The sequence below is a fragment of the Quercus lobata genome, chromosome 4, assembly GCF_001633185.2.
Source record: "Quercus lobata isolate SW786 chromosome 4, ValleyOak3.0 Primary Assembly, whole genome shotgun sequence".
Classification (NCBI taxonomy): domain Eukaryota; kingdom Viridiplantae; phylum Streptophyta; class Magnoliopsida; order Fagales; family Fagaceae; genus Quercus; species Quercus lobata.
In genome coordinates this window covers 93,086,778-93,108,179 of record NC_044907.1, presented here as the reverse complement: position 1 = coordinate 93,108,179, position 21,402 = coordinate 93,086,778, and the positions used below count along the sequence as shown (strand labels likewise).

General features: G+C 34.4%; 2 protein-coding genes and 1 long non-coding RNA gene across 16 annotated transcripts; all 3 read left to right on the top strand.

The window, feature by feature from the left end:
* The first annotated feature begins 217 nt into the window (after nt 1–217).
* On the top strand, nt 218–10,475 carry LOC115986413 (pentatricopeptide repeat-containing protein At3g26540-like). 14 transcript variants are annotated; one of them, XM_031109418.1, is made up of 7 exons: nt 218–435; nt 2,940–3,122; nt 4,015–6,691; nt 6,768–6,850; nt 8,296–8,341; nt 8,475–8,573; nt 9,763–10,475. In XM_031109418.1, exon 3 carries the CDS (start codon nt 4,148–4,150, stop codon nt 6,275–6,277), a length of 2,130 nt encoding a protein of 709 aa, XP_030965278.1. In that variant the 5' UTR covers nt 218–435; nt 2,940–3,122; nt 4,015–4,147; the 3' UTR covers nt 6,278–6,691; nt 6,768–6,850; nt 8,296–8,341; nt 8,475–8,573; nt 9,763–10,475. The 14 variants fall into 14 exon arrangements, with proteins under 14 accessions (XP_030965278.1, XP_030965277.1, XP_030965275.1 ...); XM_031109417.1 differs by having other exon boundaries at nt 8,471–8,573; XM_031109415.1 differs by having other exon boundaries at nt 8,463–8,573.
* Nucleotides 10,476–15,367: 4,892 nt separating this feature from the next.
* On the top strand, nt 15,368–16,016 carry LOC115983619. Its single transcript, XR_004090126.1, has 3 exons — nt 15,368–15,452; nt 15,551–15,631; nt 15,931–16,016. It is a non-coding gene; the product is annotated as an uncharacterized LOC115983619 (long non-coding RNA).
* A 236-nt stretch (nt 16,017–16,252) lies between these two features.
* LOC115986182 (disease resistance protein RML1B-like) lies at nt 16,253–18,694 on the top strand. The gene is made up of 5 exons (XM_031109038.1): nt 16,253–16,654; nt 17,119–17,403; nt 17,554–17,846; nt 17,936–18,146; nt 18,605–18,694. The coding sequence occupies exons 1-5, from the start codon at nt 16,253–16,255 to the stop codon at nt 18,692–18,694; spliced, it is 1,281 nt and encodes a 426-aa protein (XP_030964898.1).
* Nucleotides 18,695–21,402: the final 2,708 nt, after the last annotated feature.

Here is a 21,402-nt window from a genome sequence, read left to right as displayed (position 1 = left end):
TTTTTATTTTATAATTTATAAGTGGATAAAGTCATTTAAAAATTAACAGAAAAATGATTTTATTTTCTAAGTCAGGAGTTAAAAGTTATATTTTTATGAAATTTTTATTTATAAAAAAAAAAAAAAAAAACTACAAAAAGAAAATAACACATCAGACTCTATCAAAAAAAAAATAAAAAATAAAAAAAAAAAACACATTAGACCATCTACGCACGCTTGACGCTGTATCTCACGGCTCCACGCTCTGCCTCTCTAGCTTCTTCTCTTCCAATCCAACCACAAGAAACAGACAGCTGCTAAACAAAACCATACCCACAAGAGAGAAGAAACAGTATTACAAATTTTCAATCCAACTCGGCGGCACACCCACCACCTCAAATCAGCGGCGCTTCTTCTCTTCCAATCCAACTCGGCGGCGCCACCCACAATCTTCAGGTTCTCTCTCTACATAGGATTAACGCTGATATGGGTTTATATTATTTCTCTAAACTTTGTGTGCTATTGTTGTTTTGTTTGAGATTAGATTTGATATAAGAACTCCACTTTCACCATCAATTATAGATTTATAGTTTTAGTTAATTAGACACTTTTGATAAAGAAAACCAATTTCATCAATTTCTGATAATGCCTCAAAGGCACCCCTCATATCTCTGCAAATATTTAGCCTGAATAACTTTGTACAACTTTGTACAGTAATACAATTCAAAGTGATACTCATAGTTCACAAAAAAGAAAAAGGAAAAAAGTTTCTTCTGTGCCCCAAAGCATTCAATAAACAGAATTTAAAAATAAAGTCAGAGGAAGTTTCTTTAGATGGCTTAGGCATGGCAATGAAGAATTAGAATTTCCACAAATATAAGAGTCATTTGGTAGTGCTTCTTTGGCGCTTAAAGCAATGTAAAGGGTTAAAAGGAGTGTGAACCGATGATTTGAGAAAAAAGATGGCTCAAGTCACTATAGAATGGACAAATTTATTCAAGTTTACCACCCCATGTACTTAAAATGTGCGACTGTGGAGTTGATTTAATGAGGAGGTTTTGCATGCATTGAATTCCAACACAAGTCATAGAAGTTGGATCAGGAAGCTATTTGTGTCATACTGTCATACAGATGTTATGAAATGCAATGTAGTTTACAATGATTTTTGAGTTAGATAGTAAACTCAAATTCAATGAATGTCATTGTTAACGCAAAAAAGATTTACCTTGCAAAGCTCTAAATAGAAGATTTTCAACTGTTCTGCATGAGTCCTCATAAACCACTTCATTGGCCAGGGACTTCCCCATAGCATCACTAGCTTGTAATCCTGTCATTTCAGCAATTTTTACATTCCATCCATTGATGAGATCGGCTGAATCAACCCCAAAAATCGGAACTGTTACTGTTTAAATCAATCTGACTATTTCACATGCCACTGAACTGAGTTCATCTATCCCCTGCATCTCAGTAACATTCTGCTGAATGAACTTCAATGCCTTAGGTTCGCTGTCCTCCATATCCTGAAATGAGTCTCTCATAATAAGCTGCAAAGAATGAGTTGCATTAATTTCTGAAACCTCCCAAGGCAAGGAAATAGGCAAAATAGCTAACAACACAAAGCAGGGACACCAACACTAAAGGAGTTCTGCCTTGGGCCTGCATTAGGAGACACTTTCCTTGGGTTTTGCTTACCCTTTTCCCTTCACTCTCTATTTCTCTCTCTCTCTCTCTCTCTCTCTCTCTCTCTCTCATGATTTGAGGTGATAAGTTCGCATGCCACTACCCAAATAAACAGATTCCCTCACGCCTTAAACCATTGCACTTCTTATTCTTCTTTACTCACCAGATCCTAGGACTTTTTCTCTCCCAATTTAAACTAATAGACTGAGAGGAGGTCAAAAGCTAAAGCTAAAGCTATGGCTAGATATCTCTATACTATACTTCTTTGGCTTTCTATTGTGGTGCCTGCTTTGCTTGCTTTACCTCTAATTATAACATTGTCCCTCCATCCCATGTGTGTTGTTGCAGTGAAAATTTGCGTAGTGTGTAAATATATGAGTTCTATTGAAACAATAAATTTTGGTTTAGCTGAGAGATAAAATGAAAAGAATTTGATTTTATAATCATAAATTTACAAGTTCTGGGATATTTTGTATGTTAGATAAAATTTCAAATAATTAACAAAGTTATTATAAAGCAGCTGATGTAATTGTGGGTGGGTAAAATTGGGCTGTAGAGGTGACGGTGATTTCTCCCGCCTTTCTTGATGGACTTACAAGAAGTGTACCAATCAAGAAAAAGAGAAATTATAAGAATGATGTTGGAAGGGAAATTGCTGAAAAATTGGCAAAGGAAGCAAAGAAGAATGAGCTGATATTGAGTTCTTCAGGCACTATCAAGAGCCTTGGGTGACTACTGCCTGAAGGAATTTGGGGTTATTTCTGTGCCAGATGTGACATAAAGGAACATAACTAGTAGAGATAAATTGGTCATATTGGCAACATATGGGGTATGTATTTTCTTGATGATGGTTCCAACTCTCTCTTTTCCTCTCTTTTGGCTAGGACCTTCCAACTTTCTCTTAAGCACACAATGGCTTGCTTTTTTCCCCCTCTTATTCACAACTCATTATAATTTCCATTCTTATTGTGAGAAGGTATTTTAGAATGACAAAATATTCAGTTGTCAGATACAGAGCTCTTGAGAAGTAAGCAAGTTCTTGAATGAAATCACTATCCCATAAGACAATATCATCTAGTGTAAAGAAATTGTGGAATGAATATAAATAACAAGAACATTTTCTGTGATGATTTTTAAAATTTTATTGCATAGTATAAGGTAAACATGTTTTGAGAAGTCTATCATAATGGTGATGGCATAAGTTTGAGCATATTTATCTAGCCTTATGAATAACAGAGTTACTTTACGCTGTATGTGATGCTCATTTCTTTTCTTTTCAGCTATGGGAAGTTATTTCCAACCAAGAAGCTGTACAGATTGTTTCTTTAGCATCTGTTAATGAAAAGTTAGCTTAAAGGCTGGTGGACAACATCTCAGCTATTTTTGCCTCTTCTTTCACACTTCAACCTCTCAACCAATCAACCCTATTCAAGTCTCAAAACAGGTTGCATGAGAAAAGCTAGGTGATTGCCTATAGCCATTGCTTTCCTTATTTTGTTATGTGGGGTTTTTTTCCTCATTTTGTTTGATTTTGAGACTTAGTCCTCTAATAATGTAACTTCATTTGTTTATTAGATTTTCATATTTCTGTAGGCTATGTGCATACTTGTTTGTTTTCTTTTATAGAGTTCTATCATCTTCTATTGGCCTTTTCTGTCAGATTTTCCCTATTATTAGCTATATTTTTTGGTGGTTATGGTCACTTGCACAAATTTTTTTTTTTTCTTTTCATACTTGCATTTGGGTTTCATTTAGTTGTTGAGAAAAGTTAAAGATAGCATTTGTTATGATAAGCACCTTATCCATGGTCAAACATTAGACATTCTTTCATCCCTCAATGATTTAGTAGCTCATAAAAATTATTTTAGTGTTATTTTACACATGTTTGAGTTTTTGTCTAGTTTTTCTGTATTGTGAAACAGTGTGAGCAACAAAAACATTTGACTAATATCTCTGTCTTGTTCTCAATTCCTTTGTTTTCTTAATAATTTTGTGGGTTATTGATGTTTCATCTTTATATTGTATAAGGAAAAAGAATTAGAGAAAAGAATCGATGCTTTGGATTTTAATTAGTTTATTACTACTTACATGGCCAATTTTTTCTCTTGAACATGGAAAGGTGGCTTAGGTTAAGGAATTTCTAGATAATTTGTGCAAGATGCACCCACAAAGAGATGAAAATCAAAATTTTGGTTTTTGTGTGAAAGGATTATCTAATGGTTAAAATGAAATTGTTGGCCACATCATGATTTTTGTTTCCCTAGATCCTTGTATATAAACATGAGCAGCATGTTTGTTTATATTACTTGTACTTATATGTCCCTAAAGCTGTTGAAATTCTATTTGATTACACAGGTGGTGTAAACCCTTATCTGAGCAAACTCTTAAAAGGGTACCTGTTAACCAGATCACGCAAACCCACTAGATAATGATTTAGTATTTGAATTTTCAGCCAATTCTTCTTTCTTCTTCTTCTTTCAACTGTTACATGGGTGTGAGTGCCGCCTCTATACTCAACCACATTCTTTACAGCCGAACCCACAAGCCCCAAACTCAACCTACTAGCGCCAAAGCCTTAACCAACACCATCTTCACTCACCTCAAAGCGGGTCGTCTCCAAAAAGCTGTCTCCATTCTCTTTGCTGCTCCAGTACTTTTCCCTTATTCCCTTTATGCCAGTCTCTTCCAAATTTGTGTTTCTAATCATGCCATTGTTGAAGCTCGGAAGGTCGAGTCCCATCTGGTCACCTTCTCCCCTACACCACCAGTGTTTCTCCTGAACCGAGCGATTGAGACTTATGGTAAATGTGGATGTTTAGTTGATGCAAGGGAGCTGTTTGAGGAAATGCCTCAAAGAGATGGGGGGTCTTGGAATGTGATGATTACGTCGTATACACAAGGTGGGTATCCTGAGAAAGCCTTGTCATTGTTTTCGGACATGAATAGATCAGGAGTTTATGCGAGTGAGGTCACTTTTGCAAGTGTTCTTGGGTCTTGTGGTGCAACGTTGGCACTTTGTCTTTCGAGACAGGTTCATGGGCTTATTGTGAAATATGGGTTTGTTGGGAATGTAATTTTGGAGAGTTCACTTGTTGATGTATATGGCAAATGCCAGGTTATCAAAGATGGCCAAAGAATGTTTGATGAGATTAAAAATCCAACTGCTGTTTCTTGGAATGTGATTGTGAGGCGGTATCTTGAGATGGATGATGGAACAAAGGCGGTCTTTATGTTTTTTAAGATGTTCCAGACTGCTGTTAGGCCCTTCAACTTTACATTCTCTAATGCACTTATTGCTTGCTCAAGTATATCTGCACTAAAGGAGGGGAAGCAAATTCATGGAGCTGCAATTAAAATAGGTCTTGAAGATGATGAGGTTGTTTCAAGTCCTCTCATGGATATGTATATCAAGTGTGGGAAATTAGAGAATGCTCATAGGGTGTTTGAACAACTAAGTTCAAAAGATTTAATTTCTTGGACTTCAATTGTGTCAGGGTATGCTATTAGTGGGAAAACTAGGGAGGCAAGGGAGCTTTTTGATCAGATGCCTGAACGCAATGTGATATCTTGGAATGCAATGTTGGCAGGGTATGCCCGTTCCCTCCAATGGGAAGAGGCTCTGGACTTGGTATTTTTATTGCGCAATGCAACTAAAGATATTGACTATGTCACAATTGGGTTAATATTAAATGTGTGTGCTGGGCTTTTAGATGTTGAAATGGGGAAACAGGTCCACGGTTTTATATACCGAAATGGTTTCCTTTCCAATCTCGTTGTTGGCAATGCCCTTCTTGACATGTATGGTAAATGTGGTAACTTAAGAAGTGCCAGAGTTTGGTTTTACCTAATAATAAGTCAATGGAGGGATAGTGTTTCTTGGAATGCTTTATTGACTAGCTATGCTCGTCACGGCCTTAGTGAACAAGCAATGACAATATTTTCAGAGATGCAATGGGAGACAAGACCAAGCAAGTTCACGTTTGGAACCCTTTTGGCTGCTTGTGCAAATACTTTTTCTCTTGAGCATGGCAAACAAATTCATGGATTTATGATTAGAAATGGTTATGAGATGGATGTTGTGATCAGAGGAGCTTTAGTAGACATGTACTCAAAATGTCGTTGTCTTGAGTATGCTCTCGTAGTTTTTTTAGAGTCAGCGTCACGGGATGTAATTCTTTGGAACTCCATAATTTTTGGATGTTCTCACAACCGAAAAGGTAGGGTGATACTTGAATTGTTTGGGTTGATGGAGGAGGAAGGTGTAAAAGCAGATCATGTCACATTTCAAGGTATTTTGCTTGCTTGTATATATGAAGGCCTAGTTGAGTTGGGAACACAGTATTTTTATTCAATGAGCAATAAGTACTATGTCATGCCTCGGTTGGAGCACTATGAGTGTATGATTGAACTCTATAGTCGGTATGGGCACATAAATGAGCTGGAGAAATTCATTAAGAGGATGCCTTTTGAACTCACTGTTCCAATGTTGACAAAAGTCTTTGATGCTTGTAGAAAATATGAATGCTTGAGGTTGGGAGAGTGGGCTACTAAACGACTTAATGAATTGAATCCTTCAATGGAACTAAAATTTCAAATCATGGACAGGGAGAGGAAGTAATCACTGTAAATTAAGATTGAAAGTCTCTTGGATTGGCCAAGTGTTTTTTATTCCCTTCTCAAATGGAAGCTAGTGGAGTGTGACAGTGGTGGGGGGATGATAAGGATTTGGAAGACAACCTAGTGGATATGTGGAGAACTTTTAGGGTATCGGAGGTGGAAGGGACTGCTATACTATTGGTGGAGACAAAACCCAAAGCACTGAAAGAGAAGGGTCAATTTAGTCTGCTGGCTAAGCTTTTCACTTATAAGAGATTTATTGGGAAAACCTGAAAACAACTCTATGCAACCTGTGGAACCCTAAAAGAGGTGTAAAATGTAAAGAGTTAGTGACAACCTTTTACTCTCTGCTTTCAACGATAGATATGATTCGGTGAGATTCGTAAGAATGAGCCCTTGGTAGCAGACTTTGTAAGTAAGTTTTTTGTTCTATTCTTGTTCATTTAATTTGGTTGTGGAATATGTTAATAACATAGTCTGTTGTCTTTCAGCTTCTAAGTGAAGAGGTTTTTGATTTCTTGAGGGGGGAGATGACACAACAGAAGATCAAAGATCTTAAACAATCATTGAACTGGTAATTTCTGGATGGCCATATTAGGAAGTGGTACTCTAGGTTGTTGTTTCTCCAGGTTTCTATTTGTGCTGCATCTACCGCTTTATAAGTTGTGAGAAGGACCAATGTCTTTTGTACATGACAAGTTTTGCATATTTGGGATGTTCTTAGAATATTTTGCAAGTGAATTTTGTCAGAAATAAGTTGCTTATATATAAATCTGTTCTTGAATTCCCTATTGCTTTAGGTTGAGCTATCAAAGAACCATCAATATCTCATCAAAAGACAGAGTATCCATTTAACAGTGTGTTATATGATCAAAAAACCCATTACATGTGAAAATCACTTTAGTTGCCTTCTTGAAAGTATTGTGCAAATATCTAAATTGTTGGAAATTTATTTACACAATTGCACAAGACTTTGTTCATTGCCACAATTACCATCAACAACTGATTGGGTTGAAGCAGATGGTTTTATTTCATTGGAAACATTTTCACATGGATTAAAACCACATCTTTACTTATTCAATCGCTTCAAATTGGCTGGTCTAAGTGACATGGTGTTTAATGTGCTGAGAATGCTATTAACAGTTCATCAAGTCTCTCACATTCCATTTTTACTTATCAAAAAAACCGAAAACAATGCATCAGGTCTCTCTCTCTCTCTCTCTCTCTCTCTCTATATATATATATATATGTCAATTCTAAACATCATGGTTTCTAGGTTTTAGGAAATCCACAAGTAATCTATAATATTTGGTCCCTATGGTTACGTTAATATTGTGATTCTTGGAAGTGAAATTCCGAAATGGTTTACCCATCAGAGTGTGGGGAATATAGTTAATGCAAAAGTTTTTTTTTTTTTTTGATAAGTAACGTAAAATATTATTAAAAATAAAGCCAACCTGAGTACACTGGGGATGTACCATGGGGGCACAACTTAGGAACTAAAATTACAATGATCAAGTAAAACAAGGGAAAAACAAGAAAAATGAGACGAAGCCACACTCCATTCAAGAAGAGTTTGCAAGAAAAAAGACTTAATCTCTAGCGTAAAACGTTCACATCCCTCAAAACTTCTGGCATTCCTTTCATGCCAAATGCACCACATCAAGCAATGCGGTACAAGTCTCCAAAAGTCTATATTGCAATGTCACCCAAACTTACCCTGCCAAATTTTAGTTAAGTAGTTTTGAATTTTTTTGATAATAAGGTACAGGGAAATTTATTGCAAGTAAAATATTTATATATATATATATATGTATCACTTGCTTGTTTTATTTTAAATTTTTAAATTTTTTGGTTTTGTTGTTTACGAAATTCTTATTAACTTTCTATTAGTTTTGGTGGAAGGTTAATGCAAATCAACAATTGGCTTTGCTTTGTTGAGTATATTAGCCTCAGCTGCTCTATATTTGCACTCACTAGCAGTTTCTCATTCTTCCCTCTCTCACTCACGGTCAGCAGCTCCTGAAGTAGTTGTAAGCAGTGGCAAAACAACTTTCTGTTATAGGTGAGTGCTTCTCTTTTTTTTTTTTGGTTTCATACCTGAATGCATCATTGCTGTATATTTTCGTTTTCTTGGATTTCGTTTCATGGAATTATATTTCTGTGTTTGATGTAATGAGATGAAGAAATGTAGTTAGAATGCACTCACCAGTGGATTCTCATTCTTCCCTATCTCACTCACGGTCAGCAGCTCCTGATGTAGTTGCAAGCAGTGGCATAACAATCGTCCGTGAAAGGTGAGTGCGCCTTTTCTTTTCTTTATTGGTCTCAAGCTTGAATGAATCATTGTTGTCCCTTTTTTGTTTTTATTGGATTTCATTTGATAGATCATATTTCTTTGTTTGATGTAATGAGATGAAGACATATATGTTAGAGTACAATTGGCTATGTCTAAAATCGAGTAGATCATGCTTTTGTAGAATACTTTGATTTTGCAATACAACTAGCTGTTGTTATGGTTTTAAGATTTTCATAATGGACCTAAAGTATTCCTATTTATACCCTTAGTTGGACTCTTTCTAACATAAAATTTAACAAAATAAAAATGTAGTTAGTCAAGGGTTTTCCAATATAAGTGTGGCTGTCAAACTGAACCATGAAAATATTACTTCTGTTGTCTTTCCTTCTCAGTCTCAATTCTGAAAACTTCTATTTTACATATTCTAACAATATATGTAAGTGAGATTTGGAATTGATATGCTTAACTCATGCAAATATATTCTTGACAAATTACCTACAAGGTGCTCGTGAAGATATTCGATTTTAAATTATTTTTACTGAATTTTGGCTTATTCAATTGAGCTTTCTCTATTGAGTTCACTTAAAAAAAAAAAAAAAAAGAATATATACACACACACACATACACTCAGCTTGGGTGTGAATCTATTTAGAAAAAGGACCTATTTTCTTCTGCTTTTGGTTTTGCTATGAAACTTGTTATGTTTCTTCTGCTTTTATGCATTCAAGATCTTGAAGGAAGACAAGAATACCTATTTAGGTGTTTGATAGAAACAAGAGTCTCCATTCTCTAACATCCTTATGCAGGTTGTACTTTCCTAAATTGTGTTGTAATTCTCTATATTCAAATAATATATTTCTGCCTTAAATTTTTTTTTTTTTTTTTTTAAAATGCAGTCTCTTGGCATTTTTCTTTTTCATTTGCCAAGAGACTGCATTTTGTTTTGATGGTACAGAATGTAATGCTTTGTACTATGTTATAGTAGCTTCTGATTGCCACAAAATCTGATGCAATTAGATGGTACTTGCAGCTTTTACTAGACAGCTTTCGTATTGCTGGAGGCACTTTCTTTGTTATATGTCCCAAGATTGTTTGTTTAACATTCAGAGTAAGCTTGGTCTGGTTGAGATTGGAAGTAAATATAGGCATTTGGATTAATGAGAAAACAATGTAATATTCTTTTGCAGGTGCATGGAACTGTATAAGGTAGAAATGCCCCAAGGTTGAATGGTGAAGATCATCTGGTTTCTCAAAGCAATTCCAAAGCATGTCTTTATAGGCTGGCTAAGGGTTCACAACAGACTGTCCACAAAAGACCGAATGTTGTAGTGATGTGCTAATCTTGATACCTATTTTGTAATTCTTCTATCTCAATGAGGATGAGGTGAACCATAATGAGCTAGGTGCCGAATAAAATCCAAAGTTCCTTTGGCCTGAGATTATGCTCTATGATTAGAAATCTGTTGTGTCTAGATTGGCATTGGGGTCTACTGTGTGTCATATTTGGCTTCAGAGGAATGCTAGTATTCATCAAGGAAGACTACCTTTTGAAGAGGCTATGGTCAAAATGATCAGGTGGGAAGTGAAGATCAAAGTTGAATGTAACAGTTACTGCAATTCTATTCAAAACAGGAGAATATGCTGTCTTTGTGGGGTATTTCGTGTTCATCAGAATAGTAGCAGTTAATGGTCCTTTTCTCCTTGAATTAACAGATTTGCAAATTTAATTTTGTAACGTTTATGGTGCAATGTAGATTGTTTCTGTATTGGTGTTGTATTGTTTGGTTGTATTTTGAACTGATTGTACATCTGTTTTTTTTTAATGAATTGCTCTTTCATCCAAAACAGAAGATTGCTTCTTCTTTTTTTCATGGTTGTATCTGCTCTGCAGTCTTTGTTATTTCTGAATGGCACATTTATGGATGAGTTGTTGGTCATTGGTTTCAAACTAGGTGTACCCGGAAGGAGTTGGCATGATATGGTGAAGAAGGAAAAGATGGATCGGATTTTCAAAGAAAAATGCTACATTGCAATTTCTCTTTTGGTTGCAAGACCAGCAAATATGATGGCACCCTCAAGAATGCACAAAATCAACTAGAAAAACTTGATTTATGCATTTAAGATCTTGAATCAGGACAGGAATACCTATTTAGGTGTTTGATAGAAACAAGAGTCACTATTCTCTTTTTTGATACAAGATAAAAATTTTACTTTAGCCTAATCTAAGTGTATATGTGTATGTAGTTCTCTTTTAAAAACTTGAACCCTAGGCCTTGTCCCTCTCACCCCACATGAACTTTGTACTTGTAGAGCGATCATCACACCAATGTGCGCGGTGTTAAGAGTCTCCATTCTCTAACATCCTCAACCTCGAGGTCTTCAATTTATGTAGGTTGTACTTTCCTAAATTGTGTTGTAATTTCCTATATTCAAATAATATATTTTTGGCTTTTAATTAATAAAAAATGCAGTGTTTTGGCATTTTTCTTTTTCATTTGTCAAAAAAAAAAAAAAAAGCTTAGGATTTAGCTTTTCATCAAATGCTAAATTAATATTGTACAAAAACATTATTTGTTTATGTAGCATTAATATATAGAGCCTGACTAATGGATACTTGATGTGCAATCATGTTGAGCTAAAGTTGAGAAATCTATCATTTTCTTTTCAAATAAGGTTGAATTTATTCACTTATTTGATTAACTTATGCTTTTCTTATATAACACAACAACTAAATTTTTTTAGCCCTTTAGAAATCTATGCTAATAATTATTGACTAAATAATAGTTAAAATCATGTTATTTGAGTTAATTAAATAGAATGATCTTCATTAATGAACTCATAAAAATTAGATTTATATTAAAATTTTATAATTAAAAATTTTATATAATTATTACAATTAAAATGGACCATTTATAATAAACTTATACAAAAAAGTTCAATGAACTTCACAGAAAATACTCTTAGAAGAAGACAAATAGACAAAATCATGCTTAATTTTGAGTTCGAATCCCTATTTATTAACTAAAAAGAAATTACTCAATTTATTTATTTTATGTGAAAAAAATTTATAAATTATTTTTCAAAACAAAAGCATACATTTGTTTAAATTAGATAAGTGAAGTAAAAAAAAAAAAAAAAAAAAAACTATATAAATGATCTCATTTAACTTTCATTCTGCTCACATTTGCATTTTCTTTAGCTTTGCCTTAGCGCTAGCAACTGGAACCAACGTGTCAGTCCACGTGATCAGATAATGGGGAAAAACGCTAGGAACACATAAAGTTATACCATTTTTGCCATAATTTGCCATGTATCAAGTTGTAAGTAGTGGAAATGTATCCACTTGAACCCAGATTTACCACTCATAACTAGCAACATGACAATTTGTGCAACTTCATGTGTTCCTAGCATTGCCCATAATATCTTGTACCATTTTTGCCATAATTTGCCATGTATCAAGTTATGAGTAGTAGAAATGTATCCACTTGAACCCAGATTTACCACTCATAACTAGCCACGGGACAATTTGTGCAACTTAATGTGTTCCCAACATTGCCATAATATATATATATATATAAGCCTCATCACACGCACTTCGCATGTGCGATGAGGGTTCAATGTCATAATTTTTCATTTATAACCAAATTTTCTATAACATCTTTCATATAGTTCACATATCATAAACGGTCATAGAGTTACCAATTCACAATATATGTAGTTGAGAAAGCACAATACACAATATAATTAAATTGATAAAGTAGTATAAAAATTTTGGTGAAAAGCTTACCAATTTTGACAGGAAAATGCCTAACCATTGAGAAGAATTCAGTACATGAAACAATAAATGTGGAAACAGATAATGTTGGTTAGAATTAGGATGAAATAATAAAGAAGAATTTGAAGGAAAATTGTGAGTTCGAAGTTTTTGAATTCTAATGTTATTAGAATTTTTTCTCATACACTTTACAACATTGGAAAAGAGAGAGAGGAACAAATGAAAGAAGAAGTTTTTTATTTTTTATTTATTTTATGTGACGTGGCTGTTTGGCAAAAAAATATGTGACATGAGTAGTTTTATTTTTTTTTTTTAATTTTTTATGGATTTTTTTTTTTTTTTTTTTTTTTTTTTTTGGTGAGATCTTTCATTCACATTTTTTTCCATCAAGAATGTTTTATAAAACTCTTAGACTCTCGAATTTGGAGTATCTTACTTTCATGCAATTCACAGAGTTCAACAAGCAATCGATATTTCACGATCAGAGGTGTAGTACTATTTGTAGTAGTGGTTCTTATGTATTGTATTAACAATAGAAAGATGGTCAAAAGAAAAAATATCTATTTGACAAGACTTCTTCCTATACCCATGAATTTCATTGGACCTAGAAATGATACATTGGAAGGCTCTTTTGGCTCTTCCAATATCAATAGGTTGATTGTTTCGCTCCTGTATATTCCAAAAGGAAAAAAGATCTTTGAGAGCCTTTTCCTAGATCTGAAAGAGAGTACTTGGGCTCTCCCAATAACTAAAAAGTGTATCATGCTTGAATTTAACTGGGGTTTGCGGTGGTGGAGGAACTAGATCGAAAAAAAGAGGGATTCCAGTTGTAAGATATCTAATAATGAAATCGTCGTTAGAATTGAGATCTCATTCAAAGAGAAAGATATCAAATATCTAGAGTTTCTTTTTTGTATATTATATTGATGATCCGATCCACAAGGCCCATGATTGGGAATTGTTTGATCGTCTTTCTCCCAAGAAAAGGCAAAAAAGAATCAACTTGAATTCAAGACGGCTATTCAAAATCTTGGTGAAAAACTGGATTGGTTATCTCTCTTTGCTTTTTGTGAAAAAATATCAATTGAGGTTGAGGGTTTCTTCAAACAACAAGTAGCTGGATCAACTATCCAATCAAATGATATTGAGCATATGTTTCCTATCTCTTCTCGAGAAACAAGTGGGCTATTTCTTTGCAAAATTTTGCTCAATTTCATATGTGGCAATTCTGCCAAGATCTATTCTTTAGTTGGGGGAAGAATCCGCATGAATCAGATTTTTTGAGGAAAATATCGAGAGAGAATTGGATTTGGTTAGACAATGTGTGGTTGGTAAACAAGGATCAGTTTTTTAGCAAGGTACAAAATGTTTTGTCAAATATTCAATATGATTCCACAAGATCTAGTTTCATTCAAGTAAGCCAATTGAAAGGATCTTCTAATCAATCTAGAGATCATTTTGATTCCATTAGTAATGAGGATTTGGAATATCACACATTGATCAATCAAAGAGAGATTCAACAACTAAAAGAAGGATCAATTCTTTGGGATCCTTCCTTTCTTGAAACGTTTTATTTTTATAAGAACTGTATGGGTAGCCTTTCTTTTTTCTTTTTCTTTTTTTGGTTAGAAACATGGGATAGTGGGGCTGGGAAGTGGGAAGTGTGAGGGTAGTGGGAAGATTTTTTTTTTTTTTTTTTTTGTGTGTTGATTTACCATTTATATATATATATATATATAAGAGATAGGTTCAAGTTACACTTGGTGTAACTCTTGTAAAGTTACATATTTTTTACATTATAAATTTCTAAGAGATCTAACGGTTGAAAAAATAAACATCATTAAATATTATTACTTTTTACCTTATTAATAATATTACCTAATTAATACTAACATTCTCTCTCTCCTTATTTATTGTTGCTTTCAAAATATCAATTTTATTTAGAATAATACTATACATACATTGCAAATCATTGCATACTTTAATTTAAGAGACCAAATAAGTGGAGAGCAAAAAAAAAAAAAAAAAGAGACCAAATAAGTTAAAAAAATACACAAAGGACAAGATAAGCCCACGTTCAGATTCCTTAGCCAGTTAGCCAGTGGCAGCTTAATGTATTTGGGGGCCTAAGGCAAAAACTGAAATTAAGGCCTTTTATATATTTAAATATGATTTTTTTAAAATTTAAATTCAACTATCTTATTTTAGATGTAAAATTACTACTAATTAACATGAACCATGTAGATTTTTTTTGAAAGTCTATAGACAAAAAAATTGACAAAACTTTTCACACCTATTAATGTGACAGATTGATAATTTGATAGTGATAAGTAAAAAAGTAATGTTAGTGGTAGACTTAGATAAAAACTAGTAAAAGTTTGTCAACTCAATTTGTGAAAAATGTTGTATTTTTTTTTTTTTTGTATTGCTCTTCTTTTTTTTTTTTTTAGAAGTGCCATATTCATAATATTTTCATAACAAATCTTAAGAGTTAATTTGTTATTGGTTCTAATTTGAACTCATCACTGAAATTAATTTTTTATCATTAATAATACCATATAACAACCTGTCTCTTAGGATTTATTTTGAAAGTGTTGTGAAAAATGACGTGGACGTAACATTTTATTTTCTTTTTTTTCATTTGATAAAAAAATATTATTTTATTCATTGGCTAATCCTTAGACTTAATTAATACTATTATAATATTTTTTTTAAAAGCCTAATGATTAAAATTTGGGGGCCTTTTTTCTACTTGGGACTTTAAGCAACCGCATCAGTTACTTTATATATAGAGCCGGCACTGCAGTTAGCCGACAAATTTTTTTCATATAAATTAGAATAATACTTTTTTTTTTGCTCAATAAAATAAAACTACTCTTAATTAATTAATTAAATAGCCCTGTTAGGTGGCACTTAATTAATATATTTATTTATTTGGGTCAATTTATAAAGATACTTTAAACACTTTAGATCTACACTGTAACGAGTTTGAGTTGACTAATAATGGAAGACTCTCTCTCTCTCTCTCTGCGGCGCATTTCTCTTGAACCAGCAATTACACGATAGGAGCTTCATGGACACCATTGCATTTCTCCATAATCTGTAAGTTTTCACTTGTCACTACTCAATCCTTCAAATCTAACTGAATGAAATTTTTGACCAGTATCATTAATTCTGTATTGTGTGATTCAACTTTCAAGGTTTACTTGTAAGCTTAGATTGATTGGCTTTCATGGATACAAGAAATCAGTGGAAATATCATGTCTTTCTAAGTTTTAGAGGTAAGGATACTCGCAAGAGTTTTACAGACCATTTATTCGCTACTTTGAAGCAGAAGGGTGTCTTTGCCTTCAGGGATGATAAAAAATTGGAGAAAGGAAAACCTATTTCACCTGAGCTTTCAAAAGCAATAGAAGAATCATTGTTTGTGTACTTGTCCTTTGACAGTGCTATCTCCATACAATTTAATGGTTGACATGATCATTTTAAAAATTATTCTTTTGTAGAAATTATTGCATCTACTTATAGGATGAGGATATATTGGATGGTCACACTACTTAACTGTCTTTCTTATTTGTAGGCCTGAGTCAGAATTTATCCAAGATATTGTGAAAATGATATCACATAAATTGAGTTATGCATTTCCAAGAGATACCAAAGACTTAGTGGAAGTAGATTCTCAAGTGAAGGAATTGATATCGCTTTTAGCTACAGGATCAACTGATTTTCGCATTATTGGGGTTTGGAGTATGGGAGGAATTGGTTAGACAACTCTTGTTAAAGAAGTTTATTGGAAAGTTTTTAGTGAATTTGAACGTGGTTGTTTTATCACTAATATTAAAGAAGTATATGATAGATGTGGTTTACTTCCATTACAACAAAAACTTATTTGTGATATTTTGATGGAGGAAAATGTGAATATAAGAGATGTTGATGATGGAGTTCTTATGATCAAGAATAGTTTATGTCATAAAAGGGTTCTTCTTGTTCTTGATGATGTAAATCAATTCAAACAGTTAGAAAAGTTAGCTGGGGAGCCAAATTGGTTTGGTCAAGGTAGTAGAGTTATCATAACAACAAGAGAAGAGCATTTGTTGATAAGACATAAAATATATGAGGATCGAAAATTGGATGATGATGACGCTCTTCACCTTTTTAGTTTGAAGGCTTTTAATAAAGATCATCTTGTCAAAGATTATCTAAAGATGTCCAAGCATTTTGTAAATTATGCTAAAGGCCTTCCTTTAGCTGTTGATGTTTTGGGTTCTCTTTTGTACAATAGAAGAAAGGTGGAATGGGAAAGTGTATTAGATAGGCTCAAAAAATTTCCTGAAAAAGATATTATGAAAATACTTCAAATAAGTTTTGATGGACTTGGGCAAACTGAGAAAGAAATATTTCTTCATATAGCATGTTTCTTTAATATGAAGGAATAAGATTATGTAGTAGAAGTACTAGATTGTCTTGGTCTTTGTCCTAAAACTGGATTAAAGGTTCTTATTGAAAAGTCTCTCTTAAAACATTATGAAAATACATTTTGGATGCATGAGTTACTACAAATAATGGGTCAAGACATAGTTCGTCAAGAACCTTGAAAGTGGAGAAAATTGTGGCTATATAAAGACATTCACAATGTGTTGAAGAAAAATAAGGTAAGAGAACATTCAGAGACCTTTAGCATATACCTTATCTTGACAAAGTTAATATCTAAACAACTCTAAAAATCATATATCTTGTGATTTATTGATCCCTTTTTCTTTATTATTAGGAATGTGAAGCAATTGAAGGACTTGTCCTTGAACTGGGTAACCAACATACATCCAAAGAGGCACAATGGAATCTTGAAGCCTTTTCAAATATGCCCAACCTTAAATTGCTTATAATTCATGGTGTTCCCTTTCTGCATGGTCCCAAACACCTTTCTAATGACTTAAGATATCTTGATTGGAGTGAATATCCTTCAAAATCTTTGCCATCAAGTTTCCAACCAGATGAGCTTGTTAAACTTCTTATGTGCAAGAGAAAAATTGAATTACTTTGGGAAGGAATAAAGGTAAGACCGTAAGATTGTTATTTAAGTACTTCTATACAATTTTTTTTTCTTAAAAAAATACTAAAAAATTCTTAAAGTTTGTGGAACCTAATCTACTTTCTCTTATTTATTTATTAATTAAATTGTTGCATTTTTTTCGGCTTCTACCAGCATTTTGACAACTTGAAGTCCATCAAATTAAACGATTCCATAAATCTCATTGCAACCCCTGAGTTCAGTGGAGTCCCAAATCTTGAGAAATTGATGCTTGAAGGTTGTATAAATCTACTTGAGGTTCACTCATCTATTACAGTTCATAAAAAGCTCACTCTTCTTAATCTAAAAGGTTGCAAAAACCTTAATTTCCTTCTAAGCAAGATTGAAATGGAGTCTCTTGAGATTCTTATTCTTTCGGGTTGTTCAAAAATTAAGAGAATTCCAGAATTTATGAGAAATATAGAAAGGTTACAGATTCTTCACTTAGATGGTACTTCTATTACAAACTTCCCTCGTCAATTAAACATTTGATAAACTTTAATTCATTGAATTTAAGTGATTGCAAAAAACTTGTGTATATTCCTGGCAGCAGTTTTAGCTTCATGTCGCTTGAAGATCTCAATGTAGCTGGCAATTTGAAACTTGACAGACAGTCAAAGAACTTTTTAAGCTTAAACCTTTCAAGCCTATCACCTGAAAAATGGAATCGGCTTTCCAAAAGCCTAAATTCTATCCTGGTCTGGGCTCCAGATCTGGACCATTTAAAGGTATTGGATCTGAGAGACTGCGATCTTAATCAATCCCTAGCGATTTAGATTGCTTATCCTCTTTAGATACTTTAAATCTAAGTGGAAATACCTTTGAGTGCCTTCCTGAAAGCATCATTCAATTATCTAAATTGAAGACTATTGATTTGAATGATTGCATGAGGCTTCATTCATTGCCACAGCTTCCATCCAGCACTCCGCTTGTTGGTGCAGCAGATTGTAACTCATTGGAAACATTACCAAATAGATTAATATTAGACAAATTACGCCAGCCACCTCTTTATCTCTTCAATTGCTTCAAATTGGCTGGAGTGACAAGTTTTTTAGAATGCTAATAGGAGATACTCAGGTCTCTCTCTCTCTCTCTCTCTCTCTCTCTCTCTCTCTCTCTCTCTCTCTCTCTCTCTGTACATTTATATCTTGCTAAACTCTAAACATCATTATTTGTTTATGTGTAGGGAATCTATAAGGAACCCGAAATACATTTTGTGGCTACCCTTAGTATTGTTATTCCTGGAAGTAAAATTCCAAAATGGTTTAAACCTTAGAATGTAGGGACGATGGTGATTGCACGGGTTGTGCCTTCTCATTTGTGTAACAAGTGGATGGGAATGGCTGTTGCGTTCTTTTTTCTTGCCACTTTCTTCATTCAAGAAAAAATTGCTCCATGGAATTATGTTTTCTTCGTTGCCATATTGAAGTCAATAAACATGTAAGTGCATAGGAATCTGCAATCTTTAGCTATAAGTTTGCTCGGATTAGATCACATCACTTTTGGCTGCTCTATTTTCACCCTGAATGTTTTGATGAGAGTGCTAGAGCAATATAGTCAAATTAGATTTGAAGATTACGACAAGTATAGTCAAATTGTCGACAATCCATGCTTAGAGGTTAAGAAATGTGGATTTTGAATGGTATACGAGCAAGACATTGAAGATATCAGAGAAATGATGGCTCTCCACAACAAAAGTTGCAGCATCAGTCCTTATGAGGGTTCAGATGCTCAACATGATTATGACAATTCAATGGTGGTAAAAGAAGGTAGCAAAATTAAGTGAAGCCGTGATAACTACAATGGGGCTGGGCCTAGTGGTGAAGGCAGCTCTAATGATGTCCACACTCAAAGAGGATTCAAAGATAAAAGGATGTTTGGCTCATTGTAGCTCTGGGAGTTTACCAATTATTTTGCTCCAAGGTACATGTAATCATCGTCTCTCTTTCTTACAAGTCTTTTTTGTTTTAAATTTTGCCTTCAAAATTTACTTTACTGCAGCCCTTGATATATAGGCTGACAGCTTCTACACTCTAAATGTATCTTCCTTTTGTTTCACATATGGGCTTCCAGGATAGGTACAAAGTTGGCAACGAGATTAGGAATGGTCTCTCAGAGTGCTACTAAAAGCTTAGTTGATGGGTGTTAACTTCCTATTGTGCCTGTGGTAACCTTGATTTCTTTTGTCAGAGAAAGTAGGCCCTGATGCAAATGAATCTTCCATTCTTCCTTGTCCACAAGATTGATTACAGGACACCAATGATATGTGAGGTTTTTCGTCAAAATTTCATTGCCATTACTAGTTTCATAATAAATGCGCCATTACTAGTTACATTCTAGTTAAACATATTCTAAAAATATAGGATTGGAATTGATAGGCTTAAATCCTATGAAGCACGGGTGCGTTTCGGGACTCGGGTGCGGGTGCGGGTGCGGGTGCGGGACTCGGCAATTTTTGAAAAAGTAGGGTGCGGGTGCGGCGGGACTCGGCGATTAAAAAATTATTAAAAATATTTTTATTTATATTTTCTATATATTTTTACTATTAAAATATTCTTAAAAAATACATTAATATACTTGATTCACAAAACAAAGAAAGAATAAGGCAAGAAACGCATCTAAGGTCAGAATTTCGCCCTCTCCGGCGATTTTCACGGCCTATTTCGGCCTGTTTCGGCCGATTTCGGCCGTATCGGCCGTATCGGTCGCCGGCCGATATTGGCCGATACGAACCGAGTCGGCCCGATTTCGGCCGCGTCGGCGCCGATTTTGGCCACGTCGGCCCGCTTCGGCCCGAGTCGGGATCCGCCACGTGGCACGACGCGGCACGACGCGGGACGGACGCGCGGTCTGCGGCGTCCCTCCCGCGTCGCCGCGTCCCGCCACGTCGGACGCGGGTGCGCCGGCCTGAGAGCCGCGTCCGTGCATCCTTGCTTAAATCATGCAATTTTTTTTTTTTGACAGATTGCCTACAAGGTGCTTGTGAAGATGTTTCAGTATAAATTGTTTTAATGAAGTTTGGCTTTTTTACTTGAGCTTTCTCTGTCAGTCTACTTTCTTCTTTTTCTGAAATGGTGTGTTCTTTTTTTGAAATGTTTTTTTTTCCTTTTTGCTTTACTTGGGAGTGAGCCAATTTGAAAAGAGACCCATTTTCTTCAGCTTTTGTTTTTGCTATGAATATTTATTGTGTTTCTTCAGCTTTTATGTTTATTTTTGGACTTTTCTCCATGATATTTCATCTTTGGTTTTGTTGGATTTCAATTTTTTTTCCTTCTTTAATTGTTGAAGTACTTTACTTAGTTCGGGCTAGTTTGAAAACTTGGCTTTAAAAAACAAAGGTCCTACTGCAATTTGAATCCGAAAGTGTAATTGCCCTACTAAATTTTATGTCTATTTACCATAACAATCATTAAACAGATAAATAAATTATAAACTCAGACTCCTATTCAGATTATGGCCGGTTCATGCATGTTGAAGGCAGGGCCGGCCCTTCCCTTAGGCGAGTTAGGCAATTGCCTAAGGCCCTCAAGTGGAAGGGGGCCCCAAAATTTTAGAAAAGAACCGGGTAGTAGAGGAAAAAACAAAAAAAACAAAAAAATTAGTTTCAAATGAATTACAAAAATAATCTGGCACGTCCTTTTAACCAAAAAAACAAAAATTTTGGTAAATCCTATTAAACATTGGTTCTAAACAAAATCATTGACCAAAAATCAACCAGATAAACTACAAATCCGGTCTAAGAGATTAACCACAAATCAAAACAAATAAATCCACTCAAAACCCTAAAAAATTTACCTTTCTCTCTAGTCTCTGCTCTCCGCCTCTCTCTAGTCTCCAGTCTCCACTGTTCAGTCTGCTCTCATCTGCTCAACAGACAACAGCTCAAGGCTCAAGCAAGGCAGCCTCAGCCTATCTCTGATTCTCTGCTCTCCACCTCTCTCAAGTCTCAACTGCTCAGCTCACCGTATCAGGTTCTGAAGTTCA

What these genes read in the sequence shown, in the direction of transcription:
- LOC115986413 (XM_031109407.1), top strand. Translation starts at nt 4,148, where the DNA reads ATGGGTGTGAGTGCCGCCTCTATACTCAACCACATTCTTTACAGCCGA.
- LOC115986182 (XM_031109038.1), top strand. Translation starts at nt 16,253, where the DNA reads ATGGAGGAAAATGTGAATATAAGAGATGTTGATGATGGAGTTCTTATG. An exon ending in TACTTTGGGAAGGAATAAAG is followed by an intron (nt 17,404 to 17,553) that starts GTAAGACCGTAA and finishes GGCTTCTACCAG; the next exon opens with CATTTTGACAACTTGAAGTC. An exon ending in TTTATGAGAAATATAGAAAG is followed by an intron (nt 17,847 to 17,935) that starts GTTACAGATTCT and finishes ATTGAATTTAAG; the next exon opens with TGATTGCAAAAAACTTGTGT.